The sequence below is a fragment of the Crocodylus porosus genome, unplaced genomic scaffold (assembly GCF_001723895.1).
Source record: "Crocodylus porosus isolate Cpor-Errol unplaced genomic scaffold, CroPor_comp1, whole genome shotgun sequence".
In the NCBI taxonomy this organism is placed as follows: Eukaryota; Metazoa; Chordata; order Crocodylia; family Crocodylidae; genus Crocodylus; species Crocodylus porosus.
The window spans coordinates 32,994,725-33,018,142 of NW_017728947.1; the positions used below are offsets into that span (position 1 = coordinate 32,994,725).

Genomic DNA, 23,418 nt, shown 5'->3' on the forward strand with positions numbered 1-23,418 from the left:
CATGAAGTCCGGTAAGGCATGGGTGCGTGAGCCCCCAGATATGCATGCGGAGCAAGGGCAAGCTGCCACTGTGGGCTGGGGCCAGAGGTGACACTAATCTCTTCCCAGCGGCGGGCTGTGCCAAGGCTCTGGTCAGGGTGGCCAGCGGCAGTGCTAGGAGGGGTCTACACCCACCCCAAAATTTGTCGTAGCCCCCCTCTCCCAGCAGCACCTGCCAAGTGCAGCTCAGGCCCTACCTCTCCCCACCGGGAAGAACCTGGCACCACCCACAGTCCCAACAGCAGCCCACCCTCAATCTGAAAGCTGATCCAGGGGACACACACCTCCATGTCCTCTTAAGGTGAGTGTAGCAGCAGGAGCCACCACCCCTTCCTCACACCCCCTGGATGAGCTGCTCATGGCTCTGTCTCACCTTCCCTCCCCCACCCTCCCCCAGCTGCGCAGTGCCTGCCCCAGTCCCTCACTACACCCTCCCTCACTACAGGGGCCCTGATCTGCCCCCTCATGCCCCTTCCCTCACAACAGACTTACCAGCTGGACCCAGATGCTCTCCACACTACTGGGCTGCGCTCCTGACCACCTGCATGCTGTGCTACATTAATTGGCCACGTCAGCCAGAAAAAGCTGATTGCCAATGCTGTCAATTTTCCTTATATCGGTGCCAATCCAATATGGGAATGGTGTATCAGTGCACCTCTAATATTTAGATTTCAAATACTCATATTTCATTTGAAGGGAAGTACTTGGAAAACACAGTAATTTATTCCCCAGTATCAGTATTTAAAGCCAATGTACCTGTAATTTCTCGCCACAATCCTATGAATTCACCGCCTCTACATGTTCCAGAAAAACTCCCTAACCCAAAAAATGATCTGACTACACTACTGCAGTGAAGCTCGAAACTCTTGTTTCCCAGCTTTTTTAATAGATATTATTCTTTATGGCTAATTGCATGCATCAAATTTATACTTGCAAAGACAAATATGTAATTGCAGCTGGTCCTGCCTGACTTTAGTAAATTTAAATTTACCCTTTGAGCTGTTCATTCAAATTGGAAATGAGACCTTGGTGCTTTTCTGCATCTCGCGTTTGCTGGCTGCGTAACTGAGTGAGCTGGGTCTGCAAACGTTCATTTTCATTCTGTAACAAAACCATGATGAACATGATTATAGCTCATAAACATTCAGAACAGTGCTATCTTCCAGGTTTCTTCTCCTTCAGGTTTCATATCCTATGTGCTGTTCAGCTATATTGTTCTAGCCCATTACTACTATAATATAAAATGTAAGTGTGAAATATTTGTTTCAGACAGCAGCAATAACCAAGCTTTGACAGTTTTTCCCTTAGCAAGTCCATTACTACAAGAAACTCAGAGATAATCCAAGGACTGTACAGACAGTGACAGCACCACACACACTTGGACTGTGTGAAAGCAGCTTACTTTTCTTACGAGGGAAAATGCTGGAGGGCTCATACTTTAAAATGCTTTCCCATACTTGCTTGGGAATATTAACCAATTCTAATAGGTTTATCTGCTTTTTTTTTCCTTCCGGTCAAAGCCATCCAACAACATGCAGTGAAAAGTATATGAAAAGAAATATAAAGCAAGCTCCATTGACACAGTGAGTTTCTTTCACAGCATAAACCTGTTATTCTAGCCAGCTTCACTGCAACAATTCACAAAAAAAACCCGCAAAAAATCCAGCAGAAACCAAAAGCAGAACACACAGATCATCATCAATAGCAGGTAGGACAAACAACAATGGCAAATCTGTCACCTCTACAAAAAAAATGCTAGCATTTTGGAGGAGTCAAAACACACCTGTACAGCCCTGAATGACTGCCCTTCTTCCTCTACATCAAATGTTACCTGTATTGAAAGGCTTTGTTACAAAATCCTCAAACACAAACTCAAGGTTGTCTGTCCCTTGAAATAACAACTTGACTTAGAAAAGAACAGTACTTGTATACTTTTTTTTTTTTAAGTGTATATCTTTTAGTAGACTGAATACAGAGCCAGACTAAGTTTTAGTGACCAGTCAACCGCATGATTTTGCTAATATAAAACAAAAAATTGTCAAGACAAGCATCTTATAGACCAGGCAACATTTTGAAATAACTCTTTAAAACAACCACAATCAGAATTTTTAGATGCATTGTTCCAGTTGATGTTTTTCATTCATTTTGTGAGTTTTCTTAGTGCCATCATTATCAGGTAAAAATATTTATTTCTTTCACATCACAAAGGATCAATGGTTATCAGTGGTTATTACTGCTTACACCACTGACAGAACATTTACTGATATTAAAAAAAAACTGCTACAAAGTGGGCACATCTACATGTGCACTTTGCTATGTATTAGCCTATTTTCATGCACAACAAAGCATCACAAAAAATCATGTGCTTTCGCTAATGTGCAAAATAGGCTAATGAGCCTTTTTCTAGTACCTCACAATGGAGGTACTAAATTTAATGCACGTTAGCAAAAGTGCTTTAAGGAACATGTAGATGTGCCCACTTTGACCGTATAAAAAAAAAAGATTTACAGGTGAAAACCTGTTTCACTCGTCTATGGGAGTTTCAGTTTTTTCTTGAAATGAAGCTACAGTTTTACTTTTGTTTCTAGCTTAACAGTAACATGCGAGTTGCTGAAATCTTAATCTAGGTATAACCCCTGTTTGCAAACTCCCACAAGTGTGTAAGGAATTGCTCTATTATTTTTGTAAGTCCTGTATGAAAAAATCTCTTCTCCATTTACATAAATGTCCCTCCCCTTATTAAATCTTATTTTAATAACTTCATTTTTATTGCCTTTTTACATCTCTTACCACAAAACATTATCCAACCTCCTTCAGGAAATAAAATTATGACCAGTGTATATTAGAAGTGTTATTAATCCTATCTGCCTGATTTCTCATTCACAGTGTAAAGCAGAAATAATTCTACTCAACTAAATAAAGATATACTTTGTTCAGTGACAAAAAAATGAAGCTCTTGGTATCTTAACAGGCACCACAGTTGGTGACACAAGTGATGTCATCTTTCAGCATGTTGCTGCCATGCAAGTTTCAAAGAAAAGTTCTGATAAGGAACCTATTTCCAAAACTATTTCACAGATTTTGCATAAGTGTTTCTACTGGTTAGCAAACTGGGTGCTATCTTGCACTGTACAGCGTAACAAAAGATAATAGAGGTACAGTAAAAGCTGTGTTATCCGGCACTTCATTAACTGGCATGTTGGTCAACATGGCAAAAGCAAAACCGGAAGTCCCACTTCCAGTTTCGCAGAGTCCCACTTCGGACCACGGCAAATTTATTTTTATATTAATAAGGTTTACATGTAATCCAATGCGACTGGAAGGGATTGTTCTCTCTAGGATGGACAGGGAAGGGGCGGTGCTGTGCTTGTCCCCCAGCACACTGACGAGGCAAGAGGTAGGCAAAGACGCCTCTCAGGTAATCGGCATATTTGGTTATCTGGCACCCCTTAATCCCCATGGGTGCCAGATAACAGAGCTTTTGCTGTATATAACAAAAGTGTGAATAGGCATATTCTATTGTAACATTACTCTGTCAAATTTTTAAAACACAGAAAGACTGTAGATTCTTTTATTTGTATATTTGCTTTACAAGAGAACAGATTAGGAATGGAAAGCTCACTTACTCTTCCCACATCATCTTCAGTTCTGACACAATATAAAAACTCACCTGAAGCCCCTCCATTCTTTCTTGCAGCTGCAATCTGTCTTCCAAGTCCTGACAACGTTCCTCTAGGAACAGTATTTGTTCCTGCAGTTGATTTCGTTCCAATTCCAACTCTTCAACTACTGTCCGTAAACCTACTTATTCAAAGTGAAAAATTCTGTTTTCAAGAACAGTCTCTAAAATGTCCTTCAAATAAAAGATATCTATTAAAATGTACAAACTGCCTACAGTTCTGTTGATCTGATCGTCAAAGGTGTTAACCACCTCAGTGCCCAGTGAAATTATCTGGGAACTGTTTCTCTGCACTTCTGAATATCTGGATATAACTGTTACATCTGCATGTACCTATATAGCAAATATGGCTATTTTTTGCTACATGAATGGCATGGACAGTCTGTGTGTGGCAAGCGGCAGATCAGGGAGGGAACAGACAGCACACTAGCAGATAGGGAGTGCATGGCAGGGAACAGAAACAGAGCAGCAGGGTAGGGGAACAGGATCAGATTAACGCTCAGGAAGGGTGTGGGACATAACCACCAGAAAGGTTGGACCCATTATCCTATAACAGTAGTGCTCAACCTTTTTGACGGTGGAACTGATGGGCAGTCCACCAGCCAGTGGGCCTGATCTGTCACCCGAGGCAGGCACAGCTGCGTGAAAGGGGAGGGGGCAACTCGGCGCCATGGGTAGGGCAGAGGGCTCGACCCAGGTCCCATCTGGGACCAGCCCCGATCTATCTGCAAGGGGAGGGAGCATGGCCTGGCCCCAATCTAGCAGCAGGAGGAAGAGGAGGAGGAAGGGAGCATAGCCTGGCCCCAAAGAGGAAAGAGAGAGAGGAAGACCAGCTCCAATTCACCATGCGGGGCTTGGGGTTTGGGAATTTGGCAGGGGGAGGTTAGCCTTATTAACTGCCACTACTCCCGTACTACAAAATTTCCTGACCCATGGGGAGCCCCACAGGCTAGATGCAATGGCTCTGTGGCCCAGAGTTGGCTTGCAGGTTGGAAGTTGAGCACCCCTATCCTATAGTGTAAGCATAGCAAGACCTCTGCATCATTAACCAGTTTTATTCAAGGTTAAAAGCAGGTGACACACCTTTAGGAGTGTACAGACATAACAGTTACATCCTTAAGAGCTAACACATGCTCTGCAAGAGCAATCCTCCTTCCCCTTGAAGGATGAAAGTTTGATCTGTCCACCACCTCAGAGTTCCATGTGAAAATTCAGAAGCTTTCTTAAACGTATCGTCTGGCCAAAAGGACAAAACTCTGAACCGACGATTATACTACAATTGGTTCAGATAACTGTAATTTGGAGGAACAAATTAAAATAAAGGTTCTTTCTCTTCCCCTTTTAACACAATATACCTATGGAATATTTTGAGATGGAGAGAGCAGCTACAAACTGGGCTTATTACAGAGAACATTTCACAGCCCAACCAAATTATCTGCTCAACATTTGTGTGTGGCAACAATTACTATGCACGTTTGTACTTACATGACTCCAGCTTAAACCAGTATCTAGTATTAAAGCAGTAACACCCAGTATTTTTAGAACTGTGAACATCTATTTGAAATCCTAGTCCCGATCTCACAGCCTTGCAAGCTTCTAACCCAAGCTTGGATTTTCATTTAAAGCTTAATCAGGAAAATAAAAACACAACAGCTCTATTTAAAAACATCTTAGAAACCAAATGCCTTGTGTATGTAAATATTGAAAAGCTATTGCTTTGGGGGCTGAATATAAATGTACACACAGTAGCTGTAAATTCACTTTGGTTAATCAATATTAACCCAGTCTAAATTACTGTTTGGAGGTAGTTACAGAATAAAAAAGGTGAATTTAATGTTTATACCAAACAAGACCTAGCCATATATTTACTTCATAGCAGACCCCTGGAATCAGCACTAAGAAACCCCAGGAAAAGTAGTTTTTTGTTTGTTTGTTTTATCTACAGGGACACTTAGAATGTACGTATTTTTCTAACAAGAGGTAATAAGATATAATTATATCCATCACAGACATAAAATATCTTATCCAGGGAGAGAGATAATATACATGAACAATAATCTTATAACTAAATAAAACAAAGATGGAATATAATGGTTTGGTTGGAAAACAACATTATAGAGTGGAGCCACTTACACAAGAACAATCTATCAACTGAAAAAAGTATATAACCTTAGAACAGTACGTTTTCATTCAGACAAGCACTGCTAGAATCCCAGATGTTAAACCATGTTTGTGTTCTAGTTCTGAACCGAAACTAGGCAGTTCATTCAGCACGCACATATTCCAAAATGAAACAGAAAAAAATGCAAGCCAAAAAAAAAATTCAACAGAGATTAGAATATACCACAAAATGGGATTGTTAGTTCAATTTGAAAATGAAAATAAACACAAAATACAGATGTTGTGCATGCTTTAATAAACTGTCTAGTGGTTATCACACCTGCATTAGGTGAAGTGTACTCTGGCCACCAACCTCCCATGTTCTCTCCTTCAGCTGAATCAGTGCCATCCAAGGTGACATTCAGTTCTTGAAAGCATTGTTTCCCATCAAAGCTGTATTCTTCCTAAGCAGAAGACATGAAAACAGTATTAATAAAAAGGGAGAAACTAACATAAAATACATATTCAATTGCCAGAGCAGTTTCAATTAAACCTATATGATAAACATTACTGTAAGGCAGATTTATTGAATCGAATCCTGAGATATCAGAGCTTATTAAAAAAAAAGAAACATTCTTTCTGTAAAATATGAATGCAAGATTGATGCTGCTATTTCTTATAGATGTGCAGACTCTTTCTCCCTAAATATAGTTATAGAATTAGGGACATCAACCAGGTAAACAAATATGTGAAGAATGAAGAAGTGATGCTCCTCAGAGATTGTCCCATACCATCTCACCGACAAAAAAGCCTATTAAGTAAAAGGTATGCCTAAGATGAAAGGTATGCCTAAGTCTCACTTCATCAAGCCCATGCATAACTTCAAGCTTGGAAGTCATCCCCACAGAGAAATTTCTTCAAATTAAAAAAAAATATAATCCATGTAAATGCCCTAACCAAAGAGGAGACATACTATATAATCATCTATAGCCACATCATAAGCTATACCCTGTAAAGATATATGCATCATTGTCTTAATTAACTCTAAACTCTCATCTGTCTGCCTTATTCTTCAAACTTTCTCAGCCCCATCAGGCATAGACCTAAACTTCCTATTCATGTGTCAGGCACCATACATGTACTTGACATCATGTAAGTAATAGAAATTCCCATGTCTCTGATTATTAAAACAGAGTAAAAATAAGTGGATTGCTTTGTTCTAACAACTCACCTGAAGTTTCCTGCTGGCTTGGTTGTTCTTCCTTCTTGATTGTTGCAGCCTGCCAATTCCTTGACCTGTGGTCAGTTCCTCCTCCAGCTCCTGCTGCCCTGAGACTATGGCTGGATCAGAGCAGCCAGGAAAGAACCAGTCATCCTCAATCAGTTTTGTGCCACAGGAAAGCAATCGCATTTATACATCAGACATATATGAGATACAAAGAGATCAGTGACAGACTGAAATCTCTATGAATGACAGAAAAGAGATTATAGGGGCGATCCATAGCATTCATGTTGTGATTTCCCCCCAGTAACGCTATGTAGAATGCAAGAATAATTTTATATTATTCTTCAAGTAGAAGCAAATTGTGATTTTACTTCTTCAGCAGAATTATAGAAAGATTGAATATAAAGGGGGGAGGGGGGAATAAGGTTGCATTTTGACACCAAAACAAAAATCCAGCCAATTAAATTGCCAAATTACACCCCAGTTCAATTTACTAGGTTAAAACACAGCTAGTTGGTATGATAAAGACATCAGCTGAGACTGCTGTATTTTATACAGCTGAACAATCGCATGCATTTTAATGGAAATGATGAGTCCCACTTGAATCTTTAATTTTAGCATGAGTTACAATGCCAGATAATTTGAGGAAGTCACAAGCATGTACTACACTGCAAACTGGCATCAAACCATCTTATCAGATGTTAATTATATGATTTTTAGTGAGACAAATATAGAACTACTTGTAAATAACACACAATGAATACATTCAGAATATGAAAGCTTAAATAAGCATCCTGCCCTTTGTTAGAAATGATCTTCCATTTTAAGTATTTCCCACCTGTTTTTTGATATGACAAAACACGTTTGTGGGATAGGCTAGGGAATATATGTTTCATGCAAAGCATACAAAATAGAAAAGCCAGCATGAAGAAATGAATATAAAAGGTGGCTCCATATTTTAATCATCGAGGCCATAAGCTCTTCTCAGATTGAATCCTCACTTTGATAAATTAATCCAGTTCAGGGTTTTTACTCTTCATGATGCATATGTTCCATAGAAGGACTTGCCTCACTAATGTGTGAATTTAAGAAATGGATCAAATTCATTCCTGCTGTAACACTAGGCAAGATTTATTCATCCAAGGATTCCACTAACTTAACCCAAATTGCAGAGGAATGATTTTGGCTTGATACCCCATAAGGCTAACAACTGTCACATTTAAGATGGAAACAGGAATTCTTTTTGTTAACATTAAGAACTAATGGCAAACTACATAATAAAAAGAGATTCCAATCTCTGTGTTTTTTTCATTACATACATTTAAATTACTTTTAAAGTGCATTTTAAATGGGACACTACTAAAGTAAAATTCATATTTTTTTTAAGATTTTTTTATCAATGTTGCTCTGACTAAAGGAACAGAAAATCCTCATTTGTTTTTACTTATAAATATGGTTTCTACAAGAGCTTTATTAAAAAAATATAATGCAAACGTTTCTGTAAAAATAATCGTAAATTCGGGTTGCCACCTATCAGTAAGCTTAATGAATGTCAGTAAGAAATCAGCCTAAAAATGGCTTAGTAAAATCCATTCGAAAAAAAACTTTAGCCATCAGTAAAAAACACTTAAGCAGCTGCAGCTTAATGACGATCTAACAGACAGAGCACAGCAGAGCCACCACCAAGTCCTGCACCCTGCAGAAAGCACTCTCTCAGCCAGGTGCTGCTGCTGCATCCCAGGCTGCCTGTAATACTGCCGAGTCAAAGATGTGCTTCTTTGAGCATCTGAGCTTGAAGGGAGGGAGTAGTGCTGGAAAAGGTAAAGCTGGGAGTGGGCTGAAAGGGCTGGAAGGCCAGCATGGTACAGGGTGCAGTTAGGAGCAGAGTGTGGGGATGAATAGGGGGCCACACAGACTAAATCCATTGCTGCAGTCAAGCAAGGTTACCAACCCAAGGATTTTTTTTCCTAGCAACTATTTACTGACCTCCAAGCTTTTTTTGTGTTTTGTTTTTTCACTTTTTTCCTATGGTTAATATTAAACCTATAAATTTAATCCCAGCCCTTCTAACTGGCAGCAGGGTAGGACATGGCAGAAGAGTTGCATTTATATTTTGTATAACACATCTGTAATATCATGCATCAATAAAAAATATTAACTGTCAGTAAAAAGCTTGCAGACTGTCACTAAACAAATACTTAGGTTGACAGCCCTATTCCTGACACTGAGATACACTTTCCTCCAGAAGTTTTCAAATGAGAGAGGCTATTTAGGATAGATGAGAATATGGTCTTGATTTTTTTCCTTTAAGAAGTCTAAATTTTTTTAAATTACAATTTTACAGTTTCCTTTTAAATACAGTAAGAAACACAATAAGAAATAATACAACAAGAAACCCTTAGGTCAATATTTTGATGACAAAAAATATCTTATTCTTTTATAAGTGATAATACTAATGGGGAAACTACTCTCTCCATTAGAGCATATTGAAATAGGAGACTTCTACAGGCAAGTTCTATAATTGTATTGACTAAAATTACTAGAAATGTAACAACTTATTTTAAAGATGGTTACCAATCAACATTTTTTTTCTAAATGTATAGGGTCAATTTATAACTTGGACACATTCTGATTTGCAGTTATTTCTGACAGAAAAAAAATCAATACACTCCAGCATTACTTTCCTCTTAGACACTGTCTTTAACACACAGCTAATTCTGTTAATGTAGTTGCTTGCATCAAGTGCTCACAGGGAAGTAGTATATTGAAAGCAAGTAACATAATGGACCACAAATGTATTCAGTAGCGTGGCTATGCTCATACAGTCTTGCAATCCATTTAGGGACACGGATGCATGCTAATGCAACTAACTGCAGGACTAGAGTATAAAATGGCAACTGTCAGTGAAAACCTTCATTTTCACCAGTTTATGACTGTTGTTACTAATGCAGTGATATATTTAAAGACAGCTACTACTTAAATACAGTATAACCTCATAAATACAGATATCAAAAATCCAGAATTATCGAAAATCCGGCACTTTTTAAAACTACACTCCACTGGGGAGCAGTGGTGGCCAGTTCCAGAGCAACGGAGGAAGAAGCTTACATGCAGCGGCTGCCACCACCATCCACCACCCTGTGCTGCTGCTCTGCGTGTGGCCACTGCTCTAAGACTAGTCGCTGCTCCTCCCCTTCCCCCTGGACCAGGTGCTGCTCCAGTTTCAAAAATCCAGAATTTTCACATTTCTGGCAGGTGCTTGATCCCAAGCATGCTGGATTCATGAGGCTATACTATATACACCCTTATTCAGTAAATGTTTATTCCAAGTTCTGTCTTTTGGTGATGAGAATGTTTATTTTTTTCCACTGAAACCAACCTAGTCCCTTTCGAAATTTTTAAAGTATTCTTAAAAAAAGAAAAAAAAATTTGAAGGGCAGAATTTGGTTCTTAGCTTTGCACATTATAACTAATTGCAAGTTGTACAGCCTTCCTCAAAATGAGTTTACAAAACAAATATGGAGTCATCTAGAAATACGAAGAATGAAGAAAGATAATTCTGTTAATATAAATGAAGAAACAGGCATTGCAAAGGGAAAAAAAATCAAGTTAAAAATCAGCATTTGTTACATGTATTACAAAAAAACCCACATATTGCCAAAAGCAGCTCTGAAAATGTACTGCTGGTGATTTCCTCCCAAGAAAACAGCATGGAGGAAAACAGTAACAGTACATTACAAGCCAACATGGCTGCAGCAACCTGCATGCACAAAACTGATGGGAAACTAAGTTCTCAGTGGCTGACCAAATCACAGTGTAGGGCAGGAGTGGAGGGGGAAGGGACGCTGAATGCTCATCAGGTGTAACAGCAGGGAGAAAAAAAGAAACAGAAAAGGTCATGCTTATCCCAAGGGAAAAAATGCAAAATTAAAAACTCGCTGGACAACAAAGAAGGTTTACAACTGTTAGTATTACTGCATATGGATCTATAGATAACACAGGTGAAATAAAAACTACTTGAAATTAAGGGGGTTACTCTTTTTTCAAGGCCCAGAAAATTACATGCATCAATCCTTCACAAAGAAAAAAAGGACTCTTTTAAGCATCTAGGTACTTACAGAATGAACTTTAAACAATCGAGTCCCCAAAAAATTAAAATCTCCAGAAGACCAAAAGGCTGTGAAAACTAATTGCCTGAGCTAATTTTACCTGTACGTGGTATACATTCTTCTTTGTGCCTATAAGCTACATGCAGGTTCGAAGGGGAAAGTAGGTAAAATACGATAATATGCAGCAGAGAACTGAGACTCAACTGGAAAATTATTTTTAACAATTGAGACTCATTTTTTTAAACAGTACCAACTGGAAATAACTGAACTACAAATTTAGGAATCTGCATAAAATCTCAGATTACCTGAGATTCTACTATATTATCTGAAGTTCTAATCTAAATTTCAAATCACTGCCAGTTCACCTGCTCTGTACCAGTGGCACATTTATCAGCTTATTTCACAAGTCTTTAAATAGCTTTCTGGTTAATAACATTAAATCTCAGGTTTGTTTATCTCATCACCATAACCAATCCAATAGCTCCTCACACCTTCTCTGGCTCAAGGAAAGCAGCCAACATGCTGAATAATTATTTTTATCATTGATCATTCAACTTCAGATGGTATGCTTTTGAAAGAAATCTAATTAATGATCTTGAAGATAAGCAGCGCAAATGGCAAAAAAACAAGAGAATAGAACACTACCAATAAAAAGGATGAAGGATAAATGTATGAAGCAGACCAATTTAAAGAAAGAAACCAAAATACAAATTGTGAATAACAATTGGACTCTGCTAACTTCTCTGCTTCTATAAATCTTACATGACTACAGAAGAAAGAGACATGACAGAAAGACATCAATTTTGTTTGAAATGCAGCAGACAGAGCAAATTAGCCATACTTCCTAGGTTAACATAATTGACCTAGATTCTTAAATATATTAATTCACCTTCTCTCTCCTCTTCAATCTGTGCCATTCTGAGAGCTATGGCAGATTTCTCTTCTCTGACTTGGTCATGTGCTTCCTCTGATTCTGGTACAATCTCCTGCCATTCCAAAAGCTGACTCTGTAACTCATCCACGCTGCCTGATTCACTGGCCTACGAGAGAAGTTGAAATGAAATTTTAATTAAGCAAAATATGTAAACGTGTTTGTTATCCATTCCAAAAGAAAACTTCCACAGCTGTGCTTACTTACAGCTTTATGAAAGAAAAATAAATCCACTGAAGATGCCTGAAGACTATCTTAGCAGATAGCTTAATTGCCTAAAACAAATTTGAAAACGGCTAGTTTTGGCTGAAGTTATTTTACCTGAAGAGATTTTTCATACAAAAATGCCTTCTTGGCCAAATATTCATGCTCCCCCATTTTACTCCCAAATGAGAAAAAGTAAAAACATTTCTTCCTGCCATCAAAATGAAACTGGGGGGGACCTGTTACAAAAATATATGGAACAAAAATTGGAGTTATTTTTAATATTTCTTGTAAAATATCTTTTTTTCCCCTTCAACTGGCTCTGCTGCTAGTATCAAACAGGTATCAGCATGTATGCATAGAATCCATGCATTTCAAGGACTTGGCAGACATTTCTAAAATGCCTCACATAACACCTGAATTTGTGATAGGACTCAGTGTGTTACTAGTGGATATCTGCATGTAAAACAACAGCATCATTCTGTTTATCTTGAGTCATTTGAAACAAAATGAACATCACATTATTCAGAATAACATGCATTTGGTGCATACCTAAGAGCTCAGTAAATAGCACAAAATCATTTCAAAACTTAACTTGTTAGCACAATGAACTGTTACTGCTTTCCCAGTTCTGTATATTACTAAATTAACCTTTGCTTAAATTCAAGATTCAGGTAATATTATCTCAAAGGTCATTAGCACTGTCAAGCTAACCAAGAATTAATACAAATCAACTTTAAATAGTAAACCTGTGAGGCTGCCCTCTTTGTGACTTGTTCAAGATCAGCCTGCAATTTTCGCTGCTGTTCTTCATAGACTTCCAACTTAGCCTGTAGCTCTTCTGCAAAAACATAATGAATTGTCTCTATTACCTGATAACTTGTTAAACCAGGAGGAAGAATCCAACTCCAAACTGAGACCATGGAATCATTTTAGTTGAAAGGAATACATGGCTTATACAGCGCACCTCCTTCCAAAATTAACTCATTTTAGGAGTATTAAGAAGCAGTCAGTCAATGTTTGAAATGCTGACACAAAGCACTGGGTATGGAATGGAATGGGGTAAAATGCATGGTATCAACAGAAATTCACTTCTAGGAGGTCTTAAAGCATTTCCTGTCTAATGCAATACTTTCTACAGGAACATAGTTCAGTTGGTGTTAGGTTGCTGCTACTGGTTGCATAACCCATAGACTGTGGGCCAGTTCCAACCCACCCAGCTATTTTATCTGGCCCACAATGCATAGATATTGGCAGATATCGGAGGATGGTTACACACAGCACAGAGAAGCAAGAGTCAGGTCAGAAGCACATCCCAGCCTGAGCCAGGTTATTTTGACACGCCACTCTTAAAGCACTGTTACACAGTTCATTTTCTTACAAACCTAAAGGCCTTGTTACATCTTGTACTGAGCTGCTCCAGTGCTGATCAGTGTTAGTGCTAGCTCAAGTTTAGAGCAGTCACACCTTAAGGTTAAAAACCTTCTCTGACTGTCCTGCACCTGGCACAGCTGTGACTTGCCACTAGAGAGCAGGCAAATCGTGACAGGCTTCTATCCCTGCTCTAGGTAGAGTGTGTGAGAGATGCATTGAGGGGGTTGGAACATGAAGCTGGGAAGCAGAGTCAATGGGATGGGGGTGGGTAATGAAATGAAGGTGGAAAGGAAATGGAGGTGATGGAAGGGTGGTGAAATGAAAGAAGTCAGCCACGAAAGGATAAAATGAAAAGTTAAAAAAAAAGGAATTTAAACAGAAATGAAGAGGAAGTAAATTAAAGGTCTCTTTTTAATAAATTAGGAAGGTGACTAGTGCATGGGGATGCTGGTCGAGCTGGGATGGCTGGGAGGTAGGAGTGGTCAGGGAAGGCACTTCCGGGGGGGGGGGGGGGGTGGGGGGGTTGGGGGGGGCCCCTCGGGGGGGGGGGGGGGGGGGGGGGGGGCAGGTACTGCCCCTTCCCTGGGAAAGAAGCCCCAGCTCATAGGGACTCAATCTGGACCCCCTACCTTGTATCAGCCACCTCCTACCTCCCACCTTCCCTAGACTCCACTCCCAGGCCTGTCCATACCCTGAGACCTGGCTGACCGGAATGTGCTCTGCAAGCTGTTGTACTCATGGGGGTGGGAAGGTCACACCCCCACAGGTGGGAGGGTAAGTTGGCTTGGTGTCTGAACCATGCCCTGCACAGTAGAATTCAAGGTTAGAAGTTTGTCCACACAGAACAGGGCGTGGGGGTAGGGACACTGCATCATGGGATACGGGAGGATTGCAACTTCAGCAGCTCATCTCTTGCGGGTGGCCATACATTAATGGAACATGAGCTAGGTAACACAGATCAAAGATAAACCTGCCCTGGAGTAGCATAACTAAGTCACCTAAAGTGTTCTTAAAACTGGTTTCCGGTACTAATGGGCACCTATACACAAGCGCAGAAGTTGTTCCAATGTGCTGGAATTCCAGTGCATTGGAGCAGACTCTATTAAACTGAGTCCGCTGGGGCATGACAATTGCCACACTTCAGCAGTCTCCTGCATCTCCACGCTTAAAAACGGCAGCAGGGGCACTTGAACTAAAGCTTGTCAAACAACAACGTCATTTTTAAGGCTGGGGACATTGATACAGGAAATTCAGTGTCGCTTTAATTAGAACAACTCTTGGAGCTGCTCCAATTAAAGTGCCACCACCAACCCCCAGAGCACATGTAAAAGCACCCAATGTGTAGACAATCCAGGGTTAAGCACTCCTCAGTAGCCACGTAAAATGTGTAAGTAACAGGGCCCTGACTCTTCTTAGATTAGTATTAAGTATCAGCCAACACTTTCAGCCCTGTTCTGTCAGAAACATACTGTCTATGCATAAATCTGAGTTGAGTACCAAAAACAAATAAATGGTCTTAAAAGTTATTCCTAGGAGACTTGTCAATATCACAAAAAAACAGAGGCACAGAAAGATGAGAACCTGAGACAGGTAGGGAAAGCAAGCACAGAGGTATGCCAACAACTAAAATGGGGAGGGGAGGGATACATGGGTGAGTGAAAGGGAAGACCTAACTTCCTAGGCTACTGCTGATGCTGTATCAGCATCAGCTCCACTCACGCAGCAGCAGGCCCATGGCCAGGCTCCCTGGCAGCTGCCTCTGGTGGCCCATTTGCTCCTCTACCCCCTCCTTCCCAACCCCGGATATATACAGGGCACAGGACTATGTCTGGTCTGGCAAAGGCTCCCAGAAGGAAAGGAGGGATAGAAGAGTGCCATTCCATTTGCTGCACTCACCCTCCTTCCCCAGTATACTGCTTGGTGCAGCAATGCACTGCTTAGGTCCTACAGCCAGACTACAGCCAGGCAGTGCAGGACTCCTTTTGCTGTGGCAAAGCCTCTCACGGGAGCAATTCTGGCACCTCCAGCCTAGTCAGTACCTATGATTAATGTCCGGTTTGCCCTGCCCTAGTTACACCACTGCAGAAGACAGCAGCACAATTTGCTTCAATGCTGGAAACGCCAACTGTAAAAATTTAGGTTCATCAAGGACTGAGGTATTACATAAAGGCAAAATTTGGGCAAATTGGGGGAGAAGTTTCTACAATAACAGTCTAGACTAAGTCTTGCTGTAACACATGCTGCCGTTTCATTGTATAAAGAAAATGTAATTATTACATAGAATAATAATAGAATCACAGAACCAGAAGGGATCCATAGGATCATCAAGTCCAGTCCCTCCTTGTTATGTCATTTTGCAGAATAAAATACACTTTAATGCTACTAAATAGTATACTTCAACTTCAAACATAAAAGGTTGTCATCTTGTGATACCCTATTAAAATGAAGTCTAGAAAATTCTTTCATTTTTTACCATGCTGGATTCTGAACAGATTGATTTAAGTGCATAAAATACATTCAAAAACAGCAAAATCGTTCCATTAATTATTTACCATTTTGAGTTCTGAGTTCAGAAAGTGCTTGCAGTTTTGACTGTAGTTCTTCCTTTTCAATTTCTAAGTCTGAGATATGGTTGTTTAAAGCAGATATGTCATTATTCTTTGATGATAACTATGAAAAGAAATAGTTTTGTTACTATGCTTCAACAGAACTGAAAAGCCAAATCCTAATCTACACTGTAATTTGATATTTTATAAGATTTAGGGTAACAGTGTTTCTAAAATAAAAAGATACAACATTAAATACTTACTAAAAACACTCATGTATATATTTTAATTTGGCAAAATTCACTTTCACCTTATGACATAAAAGATTTTCTAAAGCAACTTTCAGTGGACCTTTTACACTTTTAAAAATTAGATATATAATATTAAATTTAAAAAAATAAAACAATAATATTAAATTTTAAAATGTCACATGTACACTTTTCAGTTCATCCTCCAGCTGTTTGATTTTTGATTTGGACCACGCCTTTGTTTTAAGGAATTTAGCTTCAGATTTGCTTGCCTCTTCTGTTTTCAACTTCACCTGACCTAGCAAACAAACCAAAATCATCATTTAGAATCCTAAGATCAATGTAACTATGCAAAGTATTTCAGCACCTGCCTTTTTCTCTTTATTCAAAAGCCCTTATTAAAATTTCTATGGTATGTCTGTAACTAAAAGGAAAAGAAGCAGCTTTAAAAGTGCTAGGCCAAATCCAAAACTTAAATACATCTAATTTAGAGATTGTCAACCAGGGGTATGCATACCCCTGAGGGTACTTTGAAAGGTCTCATGCAGTATACGGGGGCAGACAGAGATGGAGTGCTGCCACCCCATGCCACTGCCTCACAGGAGCAGGGCGAGGGCGGGATGAGGCCGGGCTGCACAGATGCTGTGCTGCCGCCGCTTCGCACACCTCGGCTCGGTGCCTGGACACTCCCCACCCTGCCCCCGGGGTATGCTTACTAAAAAGGGGCCACCAGGAGTACACTTATTAAAAAAGGTTAAAAACCCCTAATCTAGTTGTTGCTTTGACCCACTACACCATAGTATTTGAGCATCTTTAAAATAATTTGACTCCATCCCTGAAGCTAAAAGACATGTACTTGTATTACACCAGGTATGCATTTAGCTCACAATATGCAATAGAATGACAACAGAGTTCTTCAAATACAACAGCTATGTTTTAATAGGATACCTTCTAGTTGCTCCATCCTTTCTTTGATTACAGCCTCTATATCTATAACTTGTTCTGAGTTACTCCGTCCATTATTACTTAATTCTGTCACTCGTTTCTGAAGCTCCATCAGTGATTCATCTTTCTCTTGCAGCTTAGTTTCAAGCCTGTCTTGGATTTCAAGTGCTTCAGCATTATGTTTCTCTTGCATCGCCCTCAATTCAAGTTCATGTTTCTCTAGGCTCTTCTTCATTTCAAGTTCATGTTTCTCCATCATGTCTTTCAACTGGGCTTTCATTACATGTTTCTCAGCATCTAGCTTAGACTGGAGATTATTTTTCTCTGACTGAAGGAGTTTCAGGTTTTCATTAATTTCCTGCATAAAAATAACAAAATTTCAATTTACACACACGTATATATGTCTGCATATGAAACTTGCTTAGTTTTCTTACAAAAATTTCCTAGATATTCTTACATGTTTAGCATAATTTAATGATAAATCACTGTCAGGGTTGGTGAATTAGTGTCATAAGGGTCTAAAGTGACAGCTGAAACTCCACTGGGTAGCCTGCAATGCTCTAATGCAGGGCTGGAGAAAATCCAGCCCGCCAGGCCATTCTATCCGGTCCACAGAGCCCCTAAAAAATTTAGAAAATATTTATCTGCTCCTGGCTGTCTGTCAAAGATGACAAGAGCAGTATGACACAGGGGGAGCCGACAGTAGGACCTGCAGCCCAGCCCCACCTACCCCCGGCCATTTCCCTGCCTTCCTGCCCCCATACTGCTCCAGCACCATGTGGCTCCCGGCAGCCAGACCATGGGACCACACTGATAACCTGGGAAGTAGGTGTGCGTGCATGCGTGCGTGTGCGTGCCACATGCACACTCCACCATACACATGCACCCACACACCCCCTCACACTACATTCAATGCTGGGTTCCACAATTCAAGAAGGATATTGAGACGCTTGAGAGAGTCCAGAGGAGAGCAACGCGCATGATCAGAGGACAAGAAAATAGGCCTTATGATGAGAAGCTGAGAGCCATACAACTCTTCAGCCTAGAAAAGCGCAGGCTCAGGGGTGACCCGGTGGCTGCCTATAAGCACGTAAGGGGTGTGCATTGGGATCTGGGGGAACATCTGTTCACCGGCACCCCAAGGGATAACAAGGACCAACGGTCATAAACTCCTCCATGACCACTTTAGGCTGGACATAAGGAAAAACTTCTTTATTGTCTGAGTCCCCAGGGCCTGAAATAGACTCCCTCTAGAAGTGGTACAGGCACCTACTCTGGACTCATTCAAGGAATGATTGGATGTTCATCTTGCTGGGATCCTTTGACCCTAGCTGACTTCCTGCTCCTGGTCCAGGAGGCTGAACTCAACGATCTCTCAAGGTCCCTTCCAGCCCTAATGTCTATGAAATCTATGAAATACACTCAGACCCTCATACCCACACTCCCTCAGAAACCCCAGCCACTCTCCCTCACACACAGCCCCCCACAAACCCCATACCCACCCACACCCCACATATCCACACACACACACCCATTGTTCCTTCACCCTCACACCTATCTGCCCCCACAGGCGTAGCCACACCCCACATAAACCTATACCCACCCCTGCACAGTATACAAGAATAAGACTTCATTTTAAACTATTATATACAATCACCTCTATGTACACTAGACAAACACATGTAAACCAGAACAAAATATTTTTTTAAATCAAATTAATGAATGTTTTAGATATGTTTGCTTTTTAGAATCCAAAAGGGTCCACACATCCATTCAAAATTTCCAGAGGGGTCCAACAAATGAAAAAAGGTTAAAAACCACTGCTCTAGAAAGTCCTTGAAAGATGATGTTCCCATAACAACATAGAGGACAAAAACTCTAGTAAACCCCCAACCAGTAAGAGAAAAATAAAGTTTGTGAAACAGTGACATCAACAGTAATCAAGACAGTCTATTAAAAACCATTTACATTATTTAATCTATAAATTGTTAAAACAATATCTTCTAAAGCTTTTTGTGTGTGTAGTCCTGAACAGTGAGTGGAGTTTACAGAAATGAAGTTACATGGTGGTCTAGAGCAGTTGTCTCCGAAGTAGGGTGCATGCACCCCAGGGGTGCGCAAGACAATCCACTGGGGTATGGGAAGAAAATATTAGAACTTCTATTTATATTTATATAAATATACATATATTGGGGGGGTGCGCTCAAAAATTTTTTACTGATGGGGTGCGCAAATATAAATATACATATATTGGGGGTGCGTGCTCAAAAATGTTTTAGTGATAAGGGTGTGTGATCAAAAAAGTTTGGAGACCACTGTCAGCACTACAGCTTTGTCAGCACTAACTGCCTCATAATGGGTCCTAGGCAGATTTAAAGTGTGGAAATGACCCGAGACCGTGCTAAGTGACAGATCACTCTGTTCCCATCTGCTATTGTTTATTACTCAGAGACTACAATGAGGATCTGGGTTCCACTGTGCTATGTGCTGAATAAACGCAATGAACCTCTTACCCCAGCAAGTATTAGAAAAAAAAATCAAACTGGAGTTGCTTCCACTTGAAGAGACTGTTAGAGCAATGATTCTCAACCATGATGTGGTAGCACTCTGAGGTACCTCTCAAGGGTAGATCAGGGTACCACACAAAGTTAGCACTGTTAGGTATGCAAAAATGATTCAGAAGATGAACCCAGAGATTTCAAATAGGAATCCAGTGCTAAAAACATTCTGGCCTGCTGTTACTTTTCTGAAACAGAAAAGCTGCTCTATTAGTTTTTCTCAAAACATGAGTGAAAACTAAGGCTGGTGTTTTCCAAGGGATGCCTTGAGTCTGAAAAGGTTGAGAAACACTGTGCTACAGAGACACTGTAAACAAGTAGCCCTCAGGTTTTAGCATTCATTTCATCCTCTGATCTGAAATACCCCAAAATAGTTCACTTTCAGTACAAACTGCGAAGTCTACTTCATATAGCTGACTCTGAAGCAGAGAGATATGATGTAGGCTGATGATTCTGACTGGGATGATATTCTGAGAGATTTGGGAAGCACTAATTTAATTTTCTTTTGGCTTATTTTCTGCTTTAGGTTAATACTGACTTGTATGACTATGAACTTATCTTTAACTAATATTAAATGTAACTAGAACACTCATTATGTATGCATACACCTGTTTAAACAGAAGACCTTAAAATAATGGCTTTTTAGTCTCTAATAGACAAGTGTTAACTGCCCCATACACTATTTCTTACTTTCAGCTGCTGGTCCTTTTCATCCAGTTCCTTCTGCAGCATAACTATCACCTGTGTTCTTCCCAGCATGACTTCCTCTTTTTCATGTAGCTTCTGCTTCAAGGCCTTTAATAACTGGTCAGGGAAATAGAGAAGTTAATTTTACATGACAAACGTAAAAAGCAGCTGAGCTAGGCACCACTGCCTCAAGTGCATGGCATTACCAGTAACCTGCAAGATATTTCAATCTGCCACAGCTACCCAAATCAAACCAAGTGAAGGGGTTCCCAGTGGTACTGTACCTGTTCTAGATCAGCACTTGCATCAGATCTAGCAGCTAGTTTAAAGAGCTCCTGTTCATGTTTCTGTGCTTCTATAACGAATTCCTTTTCCTTTTCTTGGATAATATTCTGAAACATACGTATCTGAAAACAAAGTCTTAAATTAGTTTGAAGCAAACTACTATTTGCAGGATTCACTGAAGGATGCAATAACATAAATTTACTTGTACAACAGTACCAGCGATGCTCCTCTGGAAGTGGAGTTTCACCAGAATAAATCCAAATTAACCGAGGGAAGAACTAGGCCTTAAATACAGGGAATGTTACAGCGCAGTATGAATCTCTAATGGTAAGAAGGAAAGTGTCTCACATTGTACACCTGTGTTCTCCTTCCTAGTCTGATTCTGTTTCATGTCCTAAATTTCATTTCATTCTACAGTATACATTACTGACTCTTATATACCTCTTTTCTGGTTCCATTACCTCTTTCCAAATTACTACCTTGTAACCCAGCTACATTACCCTTACTGCTTGTTTTCCATTTCCAAACTTATTTTTGTTGGTCACCCAACAAGTGTTATTAAGCTTAAATATAACCTTGAGGGCCTGACCACCTTAAGAATTGAAAAGCCTGTACTGCTTTTTAATAAGACAGGTCATGTTAGTCAAAGATCCAGCCAGAATTCCATTTGAGTAATTACATCCAGCCTATTCAAAATACCACACATATTCCAACTACATATCTCTATTTTAGCAATATTTATTATCCTAAAATTATTAATAGAGCTTCATGCTGCAGCTAAATCTACAGTAAAAAGGAACCGTTATGTTGTGTATAAAGGAGTAAATATAGTCGCAAAATATTTGGGGAATATCAAGACAGAAGGTATTTTATAAAGGCTCGGCACATTCATCTCCATAAAATCAGAGCACTGACCTAAGTTGGAGTCAGTGCTCTGAATAATCCAGGACTGGGTACAACTGTTACTGCTGGGGGAAGAGGGATAAAATAATTATGGAGATAAAAATGGAGATAAATAAATTATGAAGAAATGGAGATAAAATAATTATGCAATTATGTTATCTCCATTTCAAGAACTAATCCAAAAAGCACTAAGAACTTTTTCATCACTCTCAGAATTACCATTCAAAAGCAAAGAACTGCATCTCTCTCCTTTTTTGAGATACAGGCATCTGACAACCACTACTACATCAACTCTTGGCACCAAAGCGGCAATTTTTACTGAATGTTTACTTACATTTTCTATATACATAGCTTCTCGTTCTTGGAAATGGCCCTTCTCTTTGCTCTGAAGATTTTGAAGACTTTTAATCTGTTCCTGGAGTAAACTACATCTTTCTTCACTGTCTCCAACCTTCTTTGTAAGGTTCTCAACTAGAATCTGCATGTTCTGCAGTGAAGACTCTTTTGCAGAAAGCTGATTCTTTGGAATAAAAGACCCAAAACTGTTAGTGAAATATACCTAGGACTAAACAACAAAAGAAACAATATGATATTGCTAGCTTCTCTACAATTAAAGCAAATACAAACCAAAATCTACATTTCAGGTATTTTAATCTGCCCAAGAGATCTGCTAGCACAACTGAAATTATTCCTAATATTCCTATTTCAAAATGTTCTTGCAAACAGCCTGGAGAAAATAACAAACAAATACATACCAACATGGTCAGGTTACTTGACCTCCCCACCTGCTTCCCACACCAGTGCCTGCCATGCCCCCCTGCCACTACTTTCACCACTGCAGCAGGGGAGGGACCGACATATTTGAAACAACCCTCCAGTAATTAAACACCATGTGGGAAATTATACAAATTTATATATTTTCCATGTACAGAAACTAATTATTAGGAGGTCATCTTACATTCAAAATAGTCTTGGAAGCAGGTAACTATGATATTTAAGCCACCAATAATGTGTACATATATTAGAGGTGTACCTTCAATTCTTCATTACAGGCAAGTGTTACTCTTGTAACATCGCCTCCTCCACATGCTAAATGCAAATCAACAATGTAGGCATCTTTTTCATGTAGTTTCTTTTCCTTTTCTACAAGCATGGCATCCATTTCTGCCCCTCGCTGATACTGCACCTCCAATTCAGAAGTCTAAAGAGAAAAGATGCTTTTACTTCCAACTTTTACAGTGTGCTACAGAGAAAAGGGATGGCTTCACTACTCCCCTACTGCCCTTTCTAGGGTAATGAGACAGTCAAAATCAGATTTCTAAGTAGGTTAAATTTTGACTGCACAGTTTAACTATAGAAATGACTGAAGTGAAACAGCATTTTGAACCAAAATAGGGAGAGTGGACTAATGCACAATGTTTACAACCCCATATATTCCTACACCATAGCAAGTTCAAATTTCTCCACAAAAACATGGCAAAATACCCATTTATCTTATTGGGGCAGGACCTGACATGCAGTCTGACTTATCTGAGCAGAGTTTTACAACACATCTGTTTAGTCTTTAAAGAAATGGACAGAACAA

General features: G+C 39.7%; 1 protein-coding gene across 1 annotated transcript in view; it reads right to left on the minus strand.

Moving 5' to 3' along the window:
- GOLGB1 (golgin B1) overlaps positions 1-23,418 on the minus strand; it is a 57,587-nt gene that overhangs the window by 24,196 nt on the left and 9,973 nt on the right. Inside the window, exons 6-18 of the mRNA XM_019551341.1 lie at positions 22,867-23,034; positions 22,168-22,353; positions 20,930-21,052; positions 20,649-20,762; positions 17,404-17,758; positions 16,644-16,753; positions 16,214-16,331; positions 13,037-13,128; positions 12,041-12,192; positions 7,050-7,203; positions 6,192-6,282; positions 3,710-3,840; positions 1,031-1,140 (exon numbers count right to left, since the gene is read on the minus strand). Coding sequence (XP_019406886.1) covers positions 1,031-1,140; positions 3,710-3,840; positions 6,192-6,282; positions 7,050-7,203; positions 12,041-12,192; positions 13,037-13,128; positions 16,214-16,331; positions 16,644-16,753; positions 17,404-17,758; positions 20,649-20,762; positions 20,930-21,052; positions 22,168-22,353; positions 22,867-23,034 — 1,904 coding nt within the window. The remainder of the gene's footprint in view (positions 1-1,030; positions 1,141-3,709; positions 3,841-6,191; positions 6,283-7,049; positions 7,204-12,040; positions 12,193-13,036; positions 13,129-16,213; positions 16,332-16,643; positions 16,754-17,403; positions 17,759-20,648; positions 20,763-20,929; positions 21,053-22,167; positions 22,354-22,866; positions 23,035-23,418) is intronic.